At 35.6% G+C, this 18,806-nt stretch overlaps 1 protein-coding gene across 1 annotated transcript in view; it reads left to right on the forward strand.

Annotated features, from left to right (window-relative positions):
• LOC149791239 (uncharacterized) overlaps positions 1-18,806 on the forward strand; it is a 90,581-nt gene that overhangs the window by 25,640 nt on the left and 46,135 nt on the right. Inside the window, exon 8 of the mRNA XM_089969725.1 lies at positions 15,919-16,065. Within this exon, the coding sequence (XP_089825851.1) occupies positions 15,919-16,065 (147 nt within the window). The remainder of the gene's footprint in view (positions 1-15,918; positions 16,066-18,806) is intronic.

Consider the following 18,806-nt stretch of genomic DNA (forward strand, 5'->3'; position numbering starts at 1 on the left):
AGTCGCGCGGCAGAAAAAATAATCAACGCGACATTTTCGTATAAATTTGGCGAGTGGATTAAATTCTTCTATATCCCAATAATATTTGATTCGGAAAGTGACGAAGAAATAATTGAAGATTTATAAAATTAATATAATGGACGAAAAAACAATAAACGACATCATTGTAGCGATTGATGATCTGAAGAAGAAAGTTGATCTTCCATCGGATCTAGAAACAAACAAAATTCGATCGGAATTCGAAACAATTGTTCAAGGAAAACTTGAATATAAATATACGCTACCATCCGAATATAAATTAATAAAAAAGATCCAGATTGCGATATATCAATCACTTGCAACGATCGACGATGATCGCATCGAGGATTTTGTTAAATTATCGATGTTGGTAGAAAATGCCAGATCGACTTTATCAGACGCGTATGAGTCACGAAAAATTACAAACTCGCGTGTCAGGCAACTTAAAAGACTTGTTGATGAAACTAAAACCCAGAAAATTTCTGGGGGGGGACAAATTTATAAGCGATTGCTGCAAAACAAAAAAAAAGATTAATTTTTGAAAATTTCCCTGGGTTTTATTTATTTTTTTTCGCTAGTTTTTTCCGGGATACAGATTTAAAAATCAGAGATTCTCACGATTTCACCAGCAAACTAATACTTAATGTTTCTCCGCGTATATCAAGTAAATGTCCATCTTGGTTCGTTAGTTTGAAATTTATACTTGATAATAGCTGATTGTGACATCGAAGGTAAAACGGATTTACAGGCTCTTTTATTATCAAATAACCCGGAGAAACATTGGGAGAAAACGAATATAATATATATCCTTGTTTTGCTTGATTTGACAATGATGAATCAATAATGTAGCTACCATCGATAATATCCGCGTGAAGATAAACTGCAATCACATCTGTTATATTAACGATACCAGGCGAGATATGTCGTCCTTTTTTTGATGGATCATTGTCGTGTTTGAGAAATAATTCAGATTTTGGTCGTTTACCTGTCCACGCGGTATATAATTTCAGAAATAATTCATCTATGGTATCGGTGATGTATTTTTTCATTGGATCAATATTATATCTGTGGGAAAATTTATAATTTTGTACTTCTTCTTCTTTGGTAAATCTAGCATTATACATGAATTTTTTCTTATTTTCTGGGTTTTCCATGATTGCCTTAATAAATATATCGTGATAATACTTAATATCATCTGCAAGTTTATTTAATTTTTTCACGTGTTTGATTATTAGTTTGCATAAGTTTGATTTATTCGATATACACTCGTTGAATAGTGATCTTAAGTTAGTTATACCCCTATTATACTCAACACCAAAAACCTCAATATTTTTCGTTATATCATCACTTTCTACGTAAATCTTTTTACCATCGACGTCACCCGGGGAGGAAATAGCAAATTTTACATTTACCCTAAAGAAATAACTAACAGTATCAGGAACAACTATTTTTTTGCCGAGTTTATGTTGATTAACTAAATCGCTGACCGATTCAATATTTATGATATTTTTTTGTAAAATATCGGAAATTTCGTACGAGGCTTCGTCGGTTATAAAATCTGATTTTTTTGGTTCGGGAGGTCGATCCTGTTGAATAAAATCGTCGGTTGCGACATCGTCAGGTGCGGTATCTGGCCAGCCTAATATGGATCTAACCGATGATTGGTAAATATCTACCATATACGGTGATGTTACTTCGATGATAGATGATAATGTTGGTTCGTGCGCAGATATTTTTATTCCTGGATCAGCGTCGCCGGTTAAATTTGATATTCTTCTGGTAAACTCGCTATTCAGTTGTTCAATCTCATAACTGCCCGTTGGTATATTAACATATTTCCAATCCGGCGTTCCATCGGGTTTATTATTATTTGCAAAAACAAGTGAATTATTTGACATCAACCCATCAAATGACACTGATCTAATATTAGGCCAACTATTGTAGACGCGCAACTGTGTTAATGCAATTTCGTTGACGCTGATTGGTGTTGGAAAATTAATACTAAACTCGGGTTTCTTTGAACTTAGCGATATTAACGTTGTTGTCGGCGGTGTCGTGTTTGTCACGATCTTGGCTAGTTCGGACATTATTAATATTCATTTGTTCAATCTCCGAGTAAATACTGATCATTGCAGAAAATTCTAGATCGGATATAACGCCGTCGTTGAGACTTTCCGAAATCAGCGATGATAATTTCGAATACGCGTCATTGATCTTAGTTAATTTATTTTTGTATAATAATAATTTATCATTTGTGCACGAAGATATTTTTCTTGCAATGATACTTAAAACACCCGCGATTGTTGTTGTTGATGATATTATTATTGTTGCTGCGATTGGCGCGATTACTGTTACCGCGGATAAAACAATACCCGCACCGGCGACTATAGCAGATACCGCGTACACGGCAACATCAATGATATTTAATCTGCGCTGGTATTTATTTATTTTTATCTGATACTCATCTATTTGTTTTTTTAGTGAGTCTTGCCATGATCGCGCCTGATTGTATCGGTAATCCGATGCGGTCATTTATTAGTTATTTATTTGGTTAATTCCTGGTAAATTTTCAACTAGTTGGGGGGTAATCTTTTATCTCGACAAATACCTGCGATCCAGGATTTTCTGATGTGCTTTTATCAATTTTAACCGGATTATCTTCTTTGTTTTCTGTAAGTATTTTGGAATGTAAATGTGTTCCCCAAGCTGCTAAAAATTCTAAAATTACAAAATACCTCACTGGTTCCGTGGTGGTTCTATCTGGTGGTGTTAATTTGAAAAATTCAGTTCTATTTTCGTCAGTTGAAATAATAAAAAATCCAGGGTAATATTCACAAATGCCGTGATTGACAGCAGTTACGTTAAATTTTGTTTTTCCGGCGAGAATATATATTCGATAAACACCTTTTATTGGCGAGATAAATTTAAAAGAATCATTTTCAGGTGTCCAAGTAAAATCTCGTGAATTAACCACAAATGGCACGGCGCAGGGTAAATTTTTTGTAAATACTTCATTTTGTATATGAAGTTTCGAAAGTTTATTAATAGCCAATCTTGATAATTTTGTTTCCGCATTTAGATGTCTTTCTCGCAAAACCTTAATATCAGCGTCGTATAATGATATATCAAGTTTTTTTGTTGCTAGGTTGTGTGTCAAAGTATTTATCTCGTTGATTTTGTTGGCAAGCTCAATTATTTTTTTCAAATCAACGAGAATTTCTTTGATTTTCACATCAGTATATTTTGTTACTGAATCCGACAATTGAGTAAATCGACTAATATGATCGCTGTATTCGTCTCGCTTGATTATATCAGTTATTTTGACATTGCTAGTTTGTAATCGCCCTTCTGTATTTTGAAATACAGCAACTTCGCCAGGATCCACCTCTGACAGCGATAAAAGATTGTTAATATCGGTCTTAGTTGCAAAATTTGATATATCGATGTCTTTTTCTTCTTTTTTCTTTCCAAAAAAGGATCTACCGTAAATGTCAACCATGATATTTATCTACGGTGTATTCAAATAAAATTTTACGAAAAGGACGAGATGATTTTGAAATTGCATCAAGGACGTTAATTGATTCCGGACCGCATATTGGTTGATCATCTAATGTTTGCGTTGGAAGTGTTGAATACCAAACCGGAAGTTTCAACGAAGAAATATATTTGAAAAATTCGTTTGGTGGTGCTAATCCATATGAGTCGAAGTAAATGATCTCGCGAGGATTAATTGCGTACGCAACCCAGTGAGTTCCAGGACCGGAATTTTTATCGAGATTTATTATTCCTGTCTCGGTGGGATTTGGTTTATCCGGTAGTTGATTTCGCATAAATACGCCTCTGAAAAATTTTATTTTCTTTTTTTTTGCTTCACTGATTAAATCTAAATTTGAAGCTGGTAGCGCTATTTTAGGTTGGATCAGTATATTGGAGGTCGTCCTAACCGTAGGCCGGATCCTAGTTGCGGCTACATCAATTTTGCTAGAAGAGAGAAGGGGGAGATAAATCCTCCCTTTTTTTTACGATATCCTCTTCCAACGATTTTACTTCCTATTGCGGAACCTATCCCTCCAAGTGCGCCCAATCCTAATGCTTTTGCACCTGCTATTAACGCTGGTATAAGCGGGGCCAATGGAAAAATACCACCTACTTTGATCATATCCCTGATTGCTCCTATCGAGAGATTCACATGAACTCCAGTATTTGCTGATCTGGCTTTGGTGAAATGTCCGTGTTGATTTTTAGTTAACGATAGTTTGTTAGGTCCACCGTGAAGTTGATTATTTTTCAAAGTTAAACTTAAACTTCGTCGCGCTGCTGTTGCTGCCTGGAGATTTTTTATCTGACCTGGGGTCAGAGTTACACTAACGTGATCATATGGCATATTATAATTCTACTTTATCTAAATTTGAGGTTGGTAGCGCTGAGTTAGACCGGATTAGTATACTGGGGGTCGTCCTAACCGTAGGCCGGATCCTTGTTTTCGATAGGCCACTGCCCTGAGTAATGGTTCGGCGTATGACAGCGGAATTCCTCTTTGTTGCAATACTCCTTTCACGAGCTCCATTGCTTTTTGTTTTGCTTCCGCTTGGGTGATATTCCCCCCTTGTCTTAGTCGACCCACTGTCCTGAGCAAGGGTCCGATGTTTTCGATGAGTGACAGCGGAATTCCTCTTCGTTGCAATAATCCTTTCGCGATCTCTTTGGTCTTTCCCCATGATTCCTCTTGGGTGTCGTGTTTTTGCCCCAATTGTCGATATGCTACTCTCGTAAGCATGGGTGTAGCTAACTCCTTTATTTCCTCTTGGGTGATATTCGGTCCTACTTTTTGAAGTAGTCCCATTATCGCCGCCACCACCCCCGGCGGAATATTCCCTCCCCTCTTTTTTTTACGATATCCGCTTCCAAAAATTTTTCGTACTAGTGTGGAACCTAATTCACCTACCGCGCCTAATCCTAATGTTTTTCCAACCGTTGACAAAATAGGCACTAATGCCTGGAAAAATCCACCTATTTTCACCATATCCCTGATTGCGCCAACTGAGAGATTTATATGAACTCCAGTATTTGCCGATCTGGCTTTGTTAAAATGACCATGTTGACTTTTAGTTAACGATAGTTTGTTAGGTCCACCGTGAAGTTGGTCATTTTTCAAGTTTAAACTTAAACCATGTCGCCCTGCCATTGCCGATTGAAGTTTTTTTATCTGACCTGGAGTCAGAGTTACACTAACGTAATCGTATGGCATATTATAATCTACTTTATCTAAATTTAGAATTTTCTCACATTCGCTCTACGGGAGCATCGATGATTCTCATTCTACCACTAATTCCTTCTAGGATCATTGTCCTATCACTGAGGAGTATCGCAATTACTTTATGATTAACCGCCCCGGTGTTAATTCGGGCCTTGAAATGAATATCAACAACCGATTGTTTTATCAAGTCTAGATGTTCCAATGAAAAGTAGTAGATGGGATAAAGTTTATTAAAATCCAACTGTGATATTTGTAATCCGGTATCAATATTTTGATCGCGACCCATATAACTTAACAATCGATGATACGCGCGGGCCGTAGAATACTGATCAAAATCAATGGATATTTCCTCGGAAGGTTCTTGTTGACCGTTTATTCTCAACGAAACATTTGTTGCTGCAACTTTATCAAATACCATATGGTTAAACATTTGATGATATTTACTGGAACGCAGGAACGCAATAAATATATGCCTTGGTGCGGAGGTACCTTGCTGCGATGCAATGCGCCAAGTAAAATCACCATTAATATTAGTTGTTGCGGAATCAGTTGTTGTCGTCAACCATGACATTATAGTTTTACCGCCCTGATTCATGAACGATAATAATTTTTCTTCTTCTACTATTGATGGGGTCATCGCTGGCATCCACAAGGTAAATTTTAATAAATTTACTCTACCACCATTATCTGCGGCATCATTATCAGCTGGTACACCAGCGGCAAGTGTACCACTTCGCCAGATAGCATCATCGCTATTTGCTTTTCTGACAAACGATATAGTGTGTTTTGCGCCGTATATAACTTTTCTGAAATGCCTACAAAATCCAAATATATGAGATAACGGAATAGCGCAGGAAAATCTTCTACGATCTGTTATTAGCATAGATTTTCGTGTGGCATATCCGGCATTATAAGTTATATTGGGTTTGATCATTAAAGCTGCAACGTCGGCATCATCGGCGGCTGCGGTAACTTTTTTGGGTCTTCTTATTTCGTATGGTTCACTATTAGGGCTATCATGAGTATCTTTAGCGAACATCATACTAGGGCCGGCTGATCTAGTAAAATCATCCGAATATCTTGCTAGACCTATTATTGTTGTTGCTAAATCAATATCATCAGTGATTGATTCAATTTCTCTTCCGTCGATCATATAAGTGGCGTTTTTGAATAATGCCATAATACCGTTGTTGACTAATCCAACATTAAAATTATCTGCATAGGGAGTATTATTTGGTCTAACAATTTCACCAACAACTTCGATATATGCCTCGGATGGAAGAAAATATCTTGTTGTATCGTGAACCTGAATTTCCAATCGAGTACTTATATTTGGTTCAATCGCGATATATGAAAAATACTGAAAATCTCGCACAGATGTGTCTCTGCTTACAGGCTCATCCATGTCGAACACTTCGTTTGACACTTGTGTGAACATTATTAATAAGATCCTTATCTAAAACGAAGACCGCTGCCTGATATAAAACCTAAATTTTTATTATTAATTTTTTCTACTAAATTTGTATCAACAACTCCATTTGTCAAACCCGTTTTAACGATTTCATTTACCAAATTCGTCTCAGCAACATCCTGAGCTAGTTCTTTTATTTTTTTATTTGCCGCGACATTTATAACTTTACTGATTTCAGGTGGCATTTCGCTGGTGATAGGTAATTTGACGGGCTTCTTTTTACGTATTAAATTTAATATTTTATTTTTGATAAAATTAAAACCCTTACCAGCCAAATTACCAATACCAGAAACAACGGTATCGCCAATTGCTCCTATTGCTTTTAATCCTAATTGTTTTGCTACTGGACCGATTTTGGGTGCTACTCGAGTAACAAGACTTTTAACAATATCGCCAAATCCATTGCCGTGAATATATTTGTATACTGGCATTCTAGAATTTACTACGCGAACCGGTGTTGGTCTGCGTTGATGTTTGTGAACAATCATATTATTTCAATTGTGTTGTTTTAATCAATGAGCTCGTCAATAAGTTCTTTGTAAATGTGAGAATCAATTACACCACCGCGGAATAATCGCTGACAAATATCTGAAGCTTCGTTGATTATTTCAGGAGAATTATTTCCAGCTCGTTTTCCTCCGATTAATACTTCAAGACGAGACACGTCGTTGACAACATTGTCGGGACAAACTGAATATCCGCTTCCATATCCGCTTCCCTTTGGGTCTGGGCCACTTTCCCAATCTAGCAGATCAACATATTCCTCTTCTTCTTCTTCTTTTTGTTCTATTTTTTTGACAAATTCACGAAATTCAGCATCATATTTGTAGGGAGGTTGTTTACCAGCAAAATATATCCACTCGATCCATTTTTTCTTTTCAAGAGGTTTTCCACGAATATTAGGATTTAAATATTTTTCCTTATTATCATAATCCGCGGCAATATCGATCAAATTTTCCCCCCTTGCGATTTGTTCATGAACATCACTGGAAAAAACAAGTCCGATAGCTTTATGGAGATTTCTATAATCGGGATTCTCAGTTTGTTGTTGAGTTAATTGTGGAGTTGGTTGTTGAACTGGCTGTTGTTGAATTTGTGATATTCCCAAAGTTTTTTTTCCTTCTTTTCTGTCCGTTGCAACTTCCAAAAATCTGGTATAAAGAGCGCTAGTTTTTTTTACCACGGGTAAATTATATTTAGCTCGAAATAAATTATTATACCAACTTGATCGACTTTTAATTTTTCCTTGTCCAAAATCATTTAAAAACAACTTTCTATTATCAAAAGTATCTTCAGCAAATACAGCAAAAAGATCAATACCTTTAAATTCATCAAATTTTTGTTCCATCACTTTCCAACCACCTTCGGTAAATTTATCTTTTATCACATCCCTGGGTTCCCGTGTTTCTCCCTTTGCTATTGCTTCTTCTTCTTCTTCTTCTTGTTTTTCTTCTTCTTGTACTTGCGCTTGTTCTTGTGCTTGTGCTTGTACTGGCGGTTGTGCTTGCGCTTGCACTCGCTCTCGCTGTGTTTGTACTATTCGCTCCGGCAAAAATCGAGTGTGTTGTTCGATATCTCTTGTCATAGGAATAAGCCCGAGTTCTCTAAGTTCCTTGTCTTCTTTTTTACTACCATATGCGACTTGTTCGATCGCTCCGGTGACTGGACTTAACAACTTTGACGATATTTCACCAATATGATGTTGCTCGTCATCGTACTCACGAACTTTTTTCTTAAATAATCGTTTTGTCGGAATAAGTTTCTTTACTGCTGCTAATTGCTCTCGCGCTAATCTAGCCGAATGAGGCTCTCCAACTGCGCTAGTTTTTTTACTCATCTTATTTTCAATGATATTGTTTTATTGTGAAATAAAATTAGTATCCGCAACCCAATCCTGCAATCACAAACAAATTTTACAATACCCCCCCCCAAAAAAGCTGCCTTTTTTTTTATGCCCGAAAATGCAATTTGGGGGGAAATTTTGCGGATTATTTTGCGTAGGAGGCTTTATTTTTGAAATCTGAGGCTTCTACGGAGAAAATTTGTTTGGAGGGGTTATTTTAGTCTGTGCCAGGGGGTCTGTATAACTTCCCTGCTGCTGTTAAGGTGAAAAACGTACTGGTAGGTATCGACCGCAGAACATACCTATATAAGTGTCATTAACTGGAAATATATAAAGGTAACATATGCATTCTTTGGCTAATGATCGACATTGGAATGTCACGCTGACTATCTTTTTCACAATGTCGTAAAAAAAATATATCCAGACTACTCGGTTCATCATGATATAACAGAATCGATCACGTGTGTTTTTAATGAAGGGTGGCTCAGGGTGTGTTTGATTAGTCAACACACATCATTAATTTACTAAGGTACATTGCAAATGAAATTCCAGTAGCAAGATGCGGATAACAAATGACCCAAATAGTTTAGAGTGTTACCTATACTGGGCGTTTTAAAGTCAAGTCATGTGATGGGCTTGCTCAACGAAAATTATATAGTTATGATTGACATTCAGATATCAGCTCCATGATTAAGTCTGCAAATGCTTTGCATAAAATATTTACACAATTCGATGGTTTGTACGATTTTCGTGCTGCATTATAAATGTATGCCGTCTTTATAGTTTATTTTTTACTGAGACCAAAGTAAAAACAAAATCAAAGCACTATTCATATCTAAATTAAGATAGAGACCTTTAGCCTAATATCCTTGCATTCAAACGGGTATGGAGCCCAGTGTACATGAGCTTTAGCTATTGTTATGCGTGCATCATGCGTGATGCGTGACACTAAAATACAAGTGACAGGAAACTCCTTATCGAGTGCAGTTGTTATCAACGGTTTTTTATGTAAGTGAGGGCTTCAGTGCACTATAAAGCCATAACGTGTATTTGCTGAATGTACACGAGACGTTCATTTAATTTACGTATTTTCTAAACTATATTGCTCATACATTGCATAAGATAAACTATAAGATTACACTTTTATTCGAGAAAGTCTTAGAGCCTACTTCGGACCCGGCCACTGGGAACCTCCTTTACAATTGAAAAGGTACATGAGATAAAGTATCTGGTCGATTATGGGAGTTTTTAACACCTCTGTGTTATATTATCCCTGGTGACGGAATCAACGAAGTATCATTCTTATACCAATCATGCACGGTACATGGACAACAATATAACTTTCTCTGAAGTGAATATTAAGACATTTGTATGAAAAACACGTGTTAATCTTTGAGGATTTTGCCTGATGTTTGGCGTTTCACCAGTTTATATAGACCCTTACGGGACCTGCAATAATGAATGTCCACAACAGATAGCAATGCAGTTTTGTGCTTACGTTCTGCAGTAAAGTGCCATAGATAAAGACATAGCATCCTCTAAAAACGAACCAACCTGTCTAGCAAATATTAGAAGCAATATGACGTTGATTACCAGCAGATTCGGCAAGTACAGGCAGACATGTTATCCACACATTTTAGAATTTAAATCTTCGCGTAACGTCACTTCAAGCATGGCAAATTATAAATCAGAACTCATTCAAATTTGCATAATTTACATAACTCAGATTCATATAAGGTTCACACTCCCCAGGAAATCACAAGTCTTCCTCTAATTTTTCCACACTAGAACGTTATACTTCCTGAAGAAACTAAATCATGTAAAGTGATCAAGTGTAACGTAGCCTACATTATAGCAAAATAGGTTTACAATATTTGAGACTAAATCCCACATAATACAGATTTCTCTGTTGTTTTTATTATTAGAACAGTTTACTTATACGAACATACTTTTTGCCATAATCATTGTGTATATTGAGGCATTATAATGAGTTTGAATTTATATTATACTAAATCTCCTCTATTATCATTCGGTGTTGAAGAAAATATGAAAGGAGGGACATTTATTATAAAAACTGATGTCCGGTAGGCGAAAAAAGTATGTGGAAAACTCACTATGCTGAGTTTCGCATGGATATCGACGTTGACGTTTGCAATTGACATGTTCCATGGTATATTATTTGTCCTGTATAACAGTCAAGCAGCCAGTGTCATTGCCCTCAATATGATTTGATGCTAAGGTAGTTATATTTGTAAAGTTGGCTAATTAAATAATAATTATTGCATTATCTGTAGTCTACAATCTACCAACTAAAATATGTACGTACCAACATACTCGCGCAGACAGAAAGCGAGAACTCCCGTAAATTCATTGAAAGTCCACATATAAGAATATACTCGGCGACGTATACAATTTTTATTGAACCGTTCATTGTCGAGACATCTGTTTTCCGGATAGCAACTGTTCTACATCTGGTTTCTTTAAGCACGACATGAATGGTTGTTAAACTAAATTTGATTAGAACAACGGGCCCAGGAATATAAAGTATGGCGTAGTTTGAACCTTTCATGAAGAACGTTTTACAAATGCTTGTTTAAAATACGAGCTACCTAGAAAGTATCAAAATATTTGATTCTCGGCGTGGTTCGTAACGATTGTGTTCCATATCTGATAATGATAGTGATGATGAACATAATTTTTAAAGTTATAAAGTATATTATATTATTGGAGCTGGAGAAGAGTTAATAGAGACATTGTGAGCCCAAAATGGTTTAAGTACGAGTCAGATGTACATGCTGGATGGACAAAATAAGTAGACGTCATGACCCTTTCAGTGGTTTCTCAAAATTAAATGTAAAAGGGGCAGAATACCGAACGTAATTAAAATACTGACAAATCAGAAGTATAATGCAATTTTCTTTAGTAATCAATTAATCACTTTTGCATTGCGCATCATATGCTACAAAACAATGTGCATGTATCCATATCAGGGTTAAAATATATTGATTAATATAAGGGTCAAAATGCAATTTAGTAGTAAAGAAAACATGCTAATGTCAAAGAACGTAACACATTTGTCATAGTAGTCAGTAAACTACTCATTTAACAAAGGAAGAAAAATCCTATTTTGGAGTAAATGTATCCAAAGGATAATATCTCTGAACTCTGGAAAATTGCATATAACAGTCACAAAGACCAATTTTCCAACATATTCAAGCTGAAAAAGCTAGCTATGTATATGCCCCTTCAGAAATAAGCACTTAACAATACTGAGGAAAAGAAAAGGATCAGAGTATGCTCAGAAATAATTAACATAAAAATGATTTTACAACTAGCGATGGCATCTGTCAAAGATGTTGATTTAGTAGAGTTATAGGAAAGTGGAACCGGAAGATAGAGAGACTTATTGAAGTTTAGATATATATTGACTTATTACCATTTTTCCTCCCCTCCTTTTTTGTTTGATAAATGGGAATGTCACCCTTCATCATCTCTTCTTACATTGAAAATGGAAAATAAAATTTGAATTTATCTTTTCATGCAGATACATTTAACCAGTAAATGAAGGTGCTGATGGAATAAATGAAATTAGCACAGAATGAGCGATGGGGCAGATTTAGAAATGCCCAGGTTTATCTCCTTGTGTAAGTTAAAAGAAAATTGTAGAATAGAACTTGCTGTAGTCAGTAGTTTACCTGCTTCACCAACAAATAACACACATGTTGCTGCGGCAGTCATTTTGCATTTGCAGGAAATAAAATGTGATATATTCTGTTGGTATGTAACCGTACTCCCATGCCCAAATTTGTTCGAGATGAGATTTTCTTTTGCACAAGGAAATTTCATTATTTCTTCTGTTTTTAAGATAACATCATAATGTCTTCCAAGTGTAAATGAGACACGAAATTGGTAATATGTTTTCAAATCATTCATGTTGTACAAAACAAAGGGAATTACAGGTAGCCACCATTAAATATCCTAAACCGTTGGATATAGCTTATTGCAAAAAACAGGTAATCTGTTTGAAGGTTTTGTTCTTATCTTCTAATCAATCAGAATTGGATATAAATACATGATAACTATATGTGTAGCTGTAGTCTGCATACTGGAAACAAAACCAAGAATGTCAACATACATGAAAGGGTACCACCTATTTTACAAAGATGAAAATACCATCAGGTTCGCATGTGTATCGATATGTATTGTATAGCACTCTACGTATCACCAATCGCATCTATACGTGGCACAAGTTTATCATTACACCCCGAGTATCTACACTACTATGAATAATTATGTCGCTAATTCTAAGAATTTGTGGAAATATATAAATAATATTTCATCCAGAAGTCCAAGACATACTTATTTGATTTTCACTCTTGTAGTGATACTGAATATTGATTTAACAACGGAACATATATCCAGCTGAGAGTCACGAAGTGTTTCCGCTTCCACATCTCTTTTCGATTGGTCAGTGTGCGCGAAGCATGGCCCGTCCCTCCCAGTCTCCTAAAGGAACCCTCTAGATCTTATTCACTACAGACCAGTTGTTCCGTAGATATGATTCCACTACGAGATAGTCGTTCCGTCCTACGAACTGACATCACAATCAGCAGCATACGGGTTAAATTACCTCCCCAGTCATACTAACCCCCATCCAAAATCCCCTAAAACTATAATGACTAGAGCCGTGTTGTACACGAGACACGGTCAAGTACGAATGCAACGATATCAGTTAATAAAGAATTTGCTTCGTTACATATTAAGTCATTTCATCGTAACTACTGTAAAAGAGCATCAGTATGATAACTATATTTGTACAATAATTTGTATCCGGCAAGAATAACCCCGCTTGATTATATGAACTCTAACATATTCTAATAATTTAACATATGCATCGTATAAAAGAATTGAAATAGTCTTGACAAAATCTCGCTATGTTATGATAATGCATCCAGATTAGTTATATTTGCAACCTGGTGCATCACCTTTCATAGCAAACTCAACATGGGCTTGGCTAGTTTACTTTTGACAATTCCAAAACCTCTTTCGATATGTCTCAGGTAATGATTGAAAACTTATTCGTGACGTAACCATAATCAGCACTTACTTCTATTGACAGTGATGCATACATTTCAGGAGCATTACCAATATGTACATCCTGTTATAACGAAGTCCAGTGTTCTATTGTCCATTTCTAACTTGCAATATTTATCAAGATGCAAATATTATTGATCAACATATTTTCTTTACAAGAGTGTGCTAATATAATATTTGTGGTGACATCAATACTGACATTCATAAGGGAAATGGATTTTACATGCCGGTTCTACTTCTTTTTATTTCGATTGCATTTATGTTCCTCTTTCTCCGTTTGGAATTGTAATTTCATTTTAAGCTGACCTTTTTTATGTTAAGGCAATTCCATTTGCTTTTGCAGGTCTTGCCCTTCTATTTTTCAAAATTTTAAATTATTTTTCTCTTCCTTGTTTCTGAATTTGCATTTGAATTTCTTTCCTTTCTTGTATTGTTCTCTCTCTTTTTCCTGTATTTAAATGGTATCTCTCTCTCTCCTCTTTTGAATTTTCTTTCTCTCTTTCCTCTTTGCGCATAAGCATCTTCGTCTTTGTGAAGCTGAATGTTTAAAGATTCCAAAATAGTTAAAGAAAATAGTTTTATTTTCCTGCTTTAACAAGGACACTTATGCGTCTAAATGAGAATATCAGGTGGCAAGCTTCATCTACTCATGGTTCCTCAAATACTTAAACATTATATCGGTCGGAATAATGAACAAAACACTCCACCCTAGATGATATACAGACAAAAATGTTCGTCTTACTATGAAAATCAATAGACCATGTGTAAAGAAAGATGATCATGTATTTCAAACAATTCCAGTTTTTCTCTGAACTATTTACAAAATTCGTATATTCGACCTGCCACAAATTCTGTAAGGTCTCTATAGGCATAAAGAAAGTAACAGAAAGAAACAAAAGAAAAGACTGGTGACACATTAGAACTCAATAAGCTATAACACTCACGTCATCGCCTTCATTTTTAGATCTCTTGAAACCTGTATTGAGTTTTATTCAGGACTTATATTATTAGGAATTTCGACTGTTATTCCTGAATTATTTTGTGATTTAATTAACAATTCAATAAGGTATTTTTTCTCATTTTTCACTTTTTATTCTAGGGAAATAAATTAATTTTTAAAGTTTACAAAGTTTGTTGTCCTTCACATTTTTGTTACTTTCTCTAAGAGCATAGACTCCTAACACAATTTACAATGTACAGTTATGACCGAATTCATACTACACAAAATACGGATAGAGTCATGTAGCAAAGGGTGCAAAAATATAGATATACCTAATAAATCATAAATCTATTTCCAGTATTTTCACACTTTGCATACATTAAATTCAGCTTCATCAAACTGAATGATGAACAATCATGTTGAACAGAGTATATATTGACGCATCGAGACATCTCGTTGGAAACGAATGTTTACAAGCCCGAAAATATTACTCTGAAGAAACAAAATATTTTATTAGATTTCTGTATTATGTGATATTTAACAAGAAGATAATCTGACATTGTTTAGAAGAAACATTTACATATTGGTTTCATACTTAAATGATAATGTTTCCGTTATATCATCAAGGAAATATATTGTCAATTGGAAGATCATTTTAGTAAGAATTATGTAGGGATTGGAACACCTCTCCGAAAATAAATGTTGTAAAATGAAAATGAGACATATCGGGAACATATGAAAACTGGCTTTTATGACTTTGGTGCAGTTAGTAAGTATGGGCTATATAACAAATTTAGAAAATATTTAAAAGAAAATGTGGCAGCTGCAAAAGATAATTAATATGTGCACGACTGTCTTTTTGTAGTCTTCTTGGTTTAAATTGCTCAAAATATAATTGCTCACAATCCCAACTGAAATTCCGAAACCAGCAAAAATAAGGAATCCTACTGGATACGCTGCCCTAGAACATTGTTTGTTTTGTCTATGTTTTGTATTTTCTTTTGAAAAAGACTTCGAAAGCGCTCAGGCTAGTTAGATACATGTTTTTAACTGTTCGTTGTCAGTTTATTGCATTTATCTTAATCAATTAATGATACACGTGATTCCTTGCTGGATCCAGTGCACTTGAAAGGAGTGTTATTCGTCATACGATTTGTATTATATTCAAGACGTCATCATATTATCATCAACAAGATAACAAAATGTATTTTTGTTTTGTAACATTGTACATCCTTCCAGCTAAGCTCAATCTTAGCTCTACCTTAATGACCCATTTTCATCTTTTTGTATACCAGACCTCCAAAGCACTAGCACCGATAAATCAACGACATCATTTACTACACCTATTGAAACCACAAGAACAGCGACTAACAAAATACAAACTGGTACAACAACTACTTCTATTACCTCAAAGATAGCCACGAGTACAAGCGTTACAACAGGTAGGCATGCATATCGTTTGTTCCTTATATATTTATAATCCTTAAGAATTGCTGAACCTGCTGAGTAAATAATTGAATCCAAATTAATGTAATATATAGGTAAATATTTCGTAAAGAACATTTTAATGTTGTGAGAACATTTGACAACGTGATGAGTGTGTCTTTATAATATTATATGCAACAATGTGCACAGTATTCCACTGTAAAGTAGATTATCTATTAATGCTAGTGTATACATATCATAAATGGAGTTACAATTACTTACCATTATCTGTTCCTGGTAATATAATTGATAATTAGATGAGGCACAAGTATGATACTTAATAGATCTGCTGTGGCAAATGGTGGTGACTAATTCCATGTAGCTGCTTAGATCAAGGATGATGGAGATGTCCATGTCAAGTTTGTTTTGAGCTTATATATATTAGTGTTTGTAAGAAAAAGAAAACGCAGTCGCAATAGTTCAAGGGTAAACAATATGAACTGATAAACAGAGGTTCAGAAAATAACAGAAAGGATTTATATTTTCAAGAAGGACAGTGTGATTGACTAAAGCGTGATTTTAATTGGCTAAAAAAGAAGAAAAACAAATGTTCCAAACCTAATTATGGTTGTTTTAAAGTGACATCTACATAAATTGTTAAAGAAAATTCTTCATTATACTTCAACAATGTAGAGTAAATGAAAATATCACAGATTATTAAAGGACGAATTGTATGATATTAGAATTCGCTAATGTAGTAGGTTCACCTCAAAGATATATTCAATTAGAACGCACATACCTATCCAACGAAAATATGCAAACGCTTTAAGATAATGTAATTATATAGAAAGATCAAAAATTGTTTTCTTTGAAAATAGAATCTTGAGAAGAATATTTTTGAGACATACAAACAGGAGCTTAATAATATCACCATTGATCAAGTTGCATATCAATGTTACGATTACAGAACATATCTGGTGGACATTATCAGTACAATTCCTCATAACTATTACGCAGTAACGCACCGATAACCACGCAAGATCATTATGATAGTGACCTAATTGCATGAGATTAACGGGAAAATGAATATTATCAGTAAAACCGTATTCAACATTTATAAATTAGTCGTAATACATAATTTGTTATGTATCAAAGGTATAGGAAATGGATATTAGTCCCCACAAACGTTTCTGTTGTGTCTAAGGCAGTGACATTTTGAAATCCACCTACTTTCGAGAACATTCCAGATATATTCAGTGCTGAGTAAACTTGGAGTAACTTCTAGAGCTTTTCATTAATATAAATACTAATAATAATTACAGGGGCCTTAATCCCACCAGTTTAGTTTAGTTTCCGTGGCCTAAGTGGATATATATCTGCATTTTTCTGCGATTGCGTCAAGAGGCTGCAAGCATCCGGTAGACACATTTTGCTTTTGTCTGCGGCCCATTTATCAAGACGTATTCTGTGGTAGCATCTGCTAAGATGTGTCAGGTATGCAAGACATATTTCATCATGCCTGTCGGTGATCAAGACAAACCCTGTGCACATCATTTCACCTGCGACCACTGCAAAAACAAAATTATGGAAGGGAAGATGGAAAATTGTTGCTCGGAATTTAATGTTATAAAATTTGTTAAAGATTTTAATGTTGTATACGTTTTCAATTTTAAAATGTTTTACAATTTTAAATGTTACTGAAAAACTATACCGTATAAGAAAATTGATGCGAGAATCTCCTACACATTAGTAATGGGTGAAACGAATGTAAAATTGTAGGATGGTACAGAAGGGAAAGAGAGCCTTGAAGTTCGCAATCCCAAGAATTTTCCGCGACACAATTGACCACTCAAACAACTGCTACTTCTGCATGGTAAACCCTTTCAAACGTCAGACAGGCGCGAATGCTCGTGTTATCACGTACCCAGACATTCCGTTGTCAATCGCCACGGTGCCACGCTGCCCTGAACTCCCCGTACCCAATCCTCCGGAGATAATAGGAATCGCTTGTAACCAGAATGAGTAATACTTCTTTATTGACACCTCATCCAGGAGGATCAAAACCGTGCTTCTCCATAATGGGAACAAGTACCCGTCTCAGAGAGGATTACAACAGCGTCAAGATCTTGCTCGACGCCTTGAAGTATGAAGAGTACAGTTGGGAAGTCATCGGAAACTTTAAAAAGGTAGCATTCCTGTCTCAAAGGCGATGTTACTAAAATTCCTGCTATATTTGCCTTTAGGACACCAAGGCGCACTACCACAGTTGGTACAAGCCACAGCGGACCGATTCCTCTGTGGGGACGAACAACGGCAATTGGAGTCACTGGTGGACCCTATGAAGGTGCTGATGCAACCAAAGCACGTCAAATTAGGCCTTACGAAAAAGAGCCCTAGATAAAGAGTCTGCAGCCTTCAAGTACTTTCAAGTCTTCTTCCCGAACGTGTCTGAGGCAAAGGTATCTTCTTCAGACAACATATAAAGAAGATCCTGGAGTGTAATGAATTATCAAAGAAGCTCACTAGTAAGGAGAAAGCGGCTTATAACAGCTTTGTCACAGTGGTGCGGAGAACTTCCTGGGCAATCACAAAGCCGAAAAATCTGTGGAACTGGTTGAGGCTCTAGTGGATAACTATGGTACATTGGGCTGCAGGATGTCCCTCAGAGTCTATATTCAAGAAGAATATGGGTGCATACCCGGAGGAGCAAAGCGAGCCCTTCAACTAGGAGATACTTGACTGTGAATGCCGCTACCAA

Source organism: Sinohyriopsis cumingii, chromosome 9 (assembly GCF_028554795.1).
Source record: "Sinohyriopsis cumingii isolate HCF-2022 chromosome 9, ASM2855479v2, whole genome shotgun sequence".
Lineage (NCBI taxonomy): Eukaryota > Metazoa > Mollusca > Bivalvia > Unionida > Unionidae > Sinohyriopsis > Sinohyriopsis cumingii.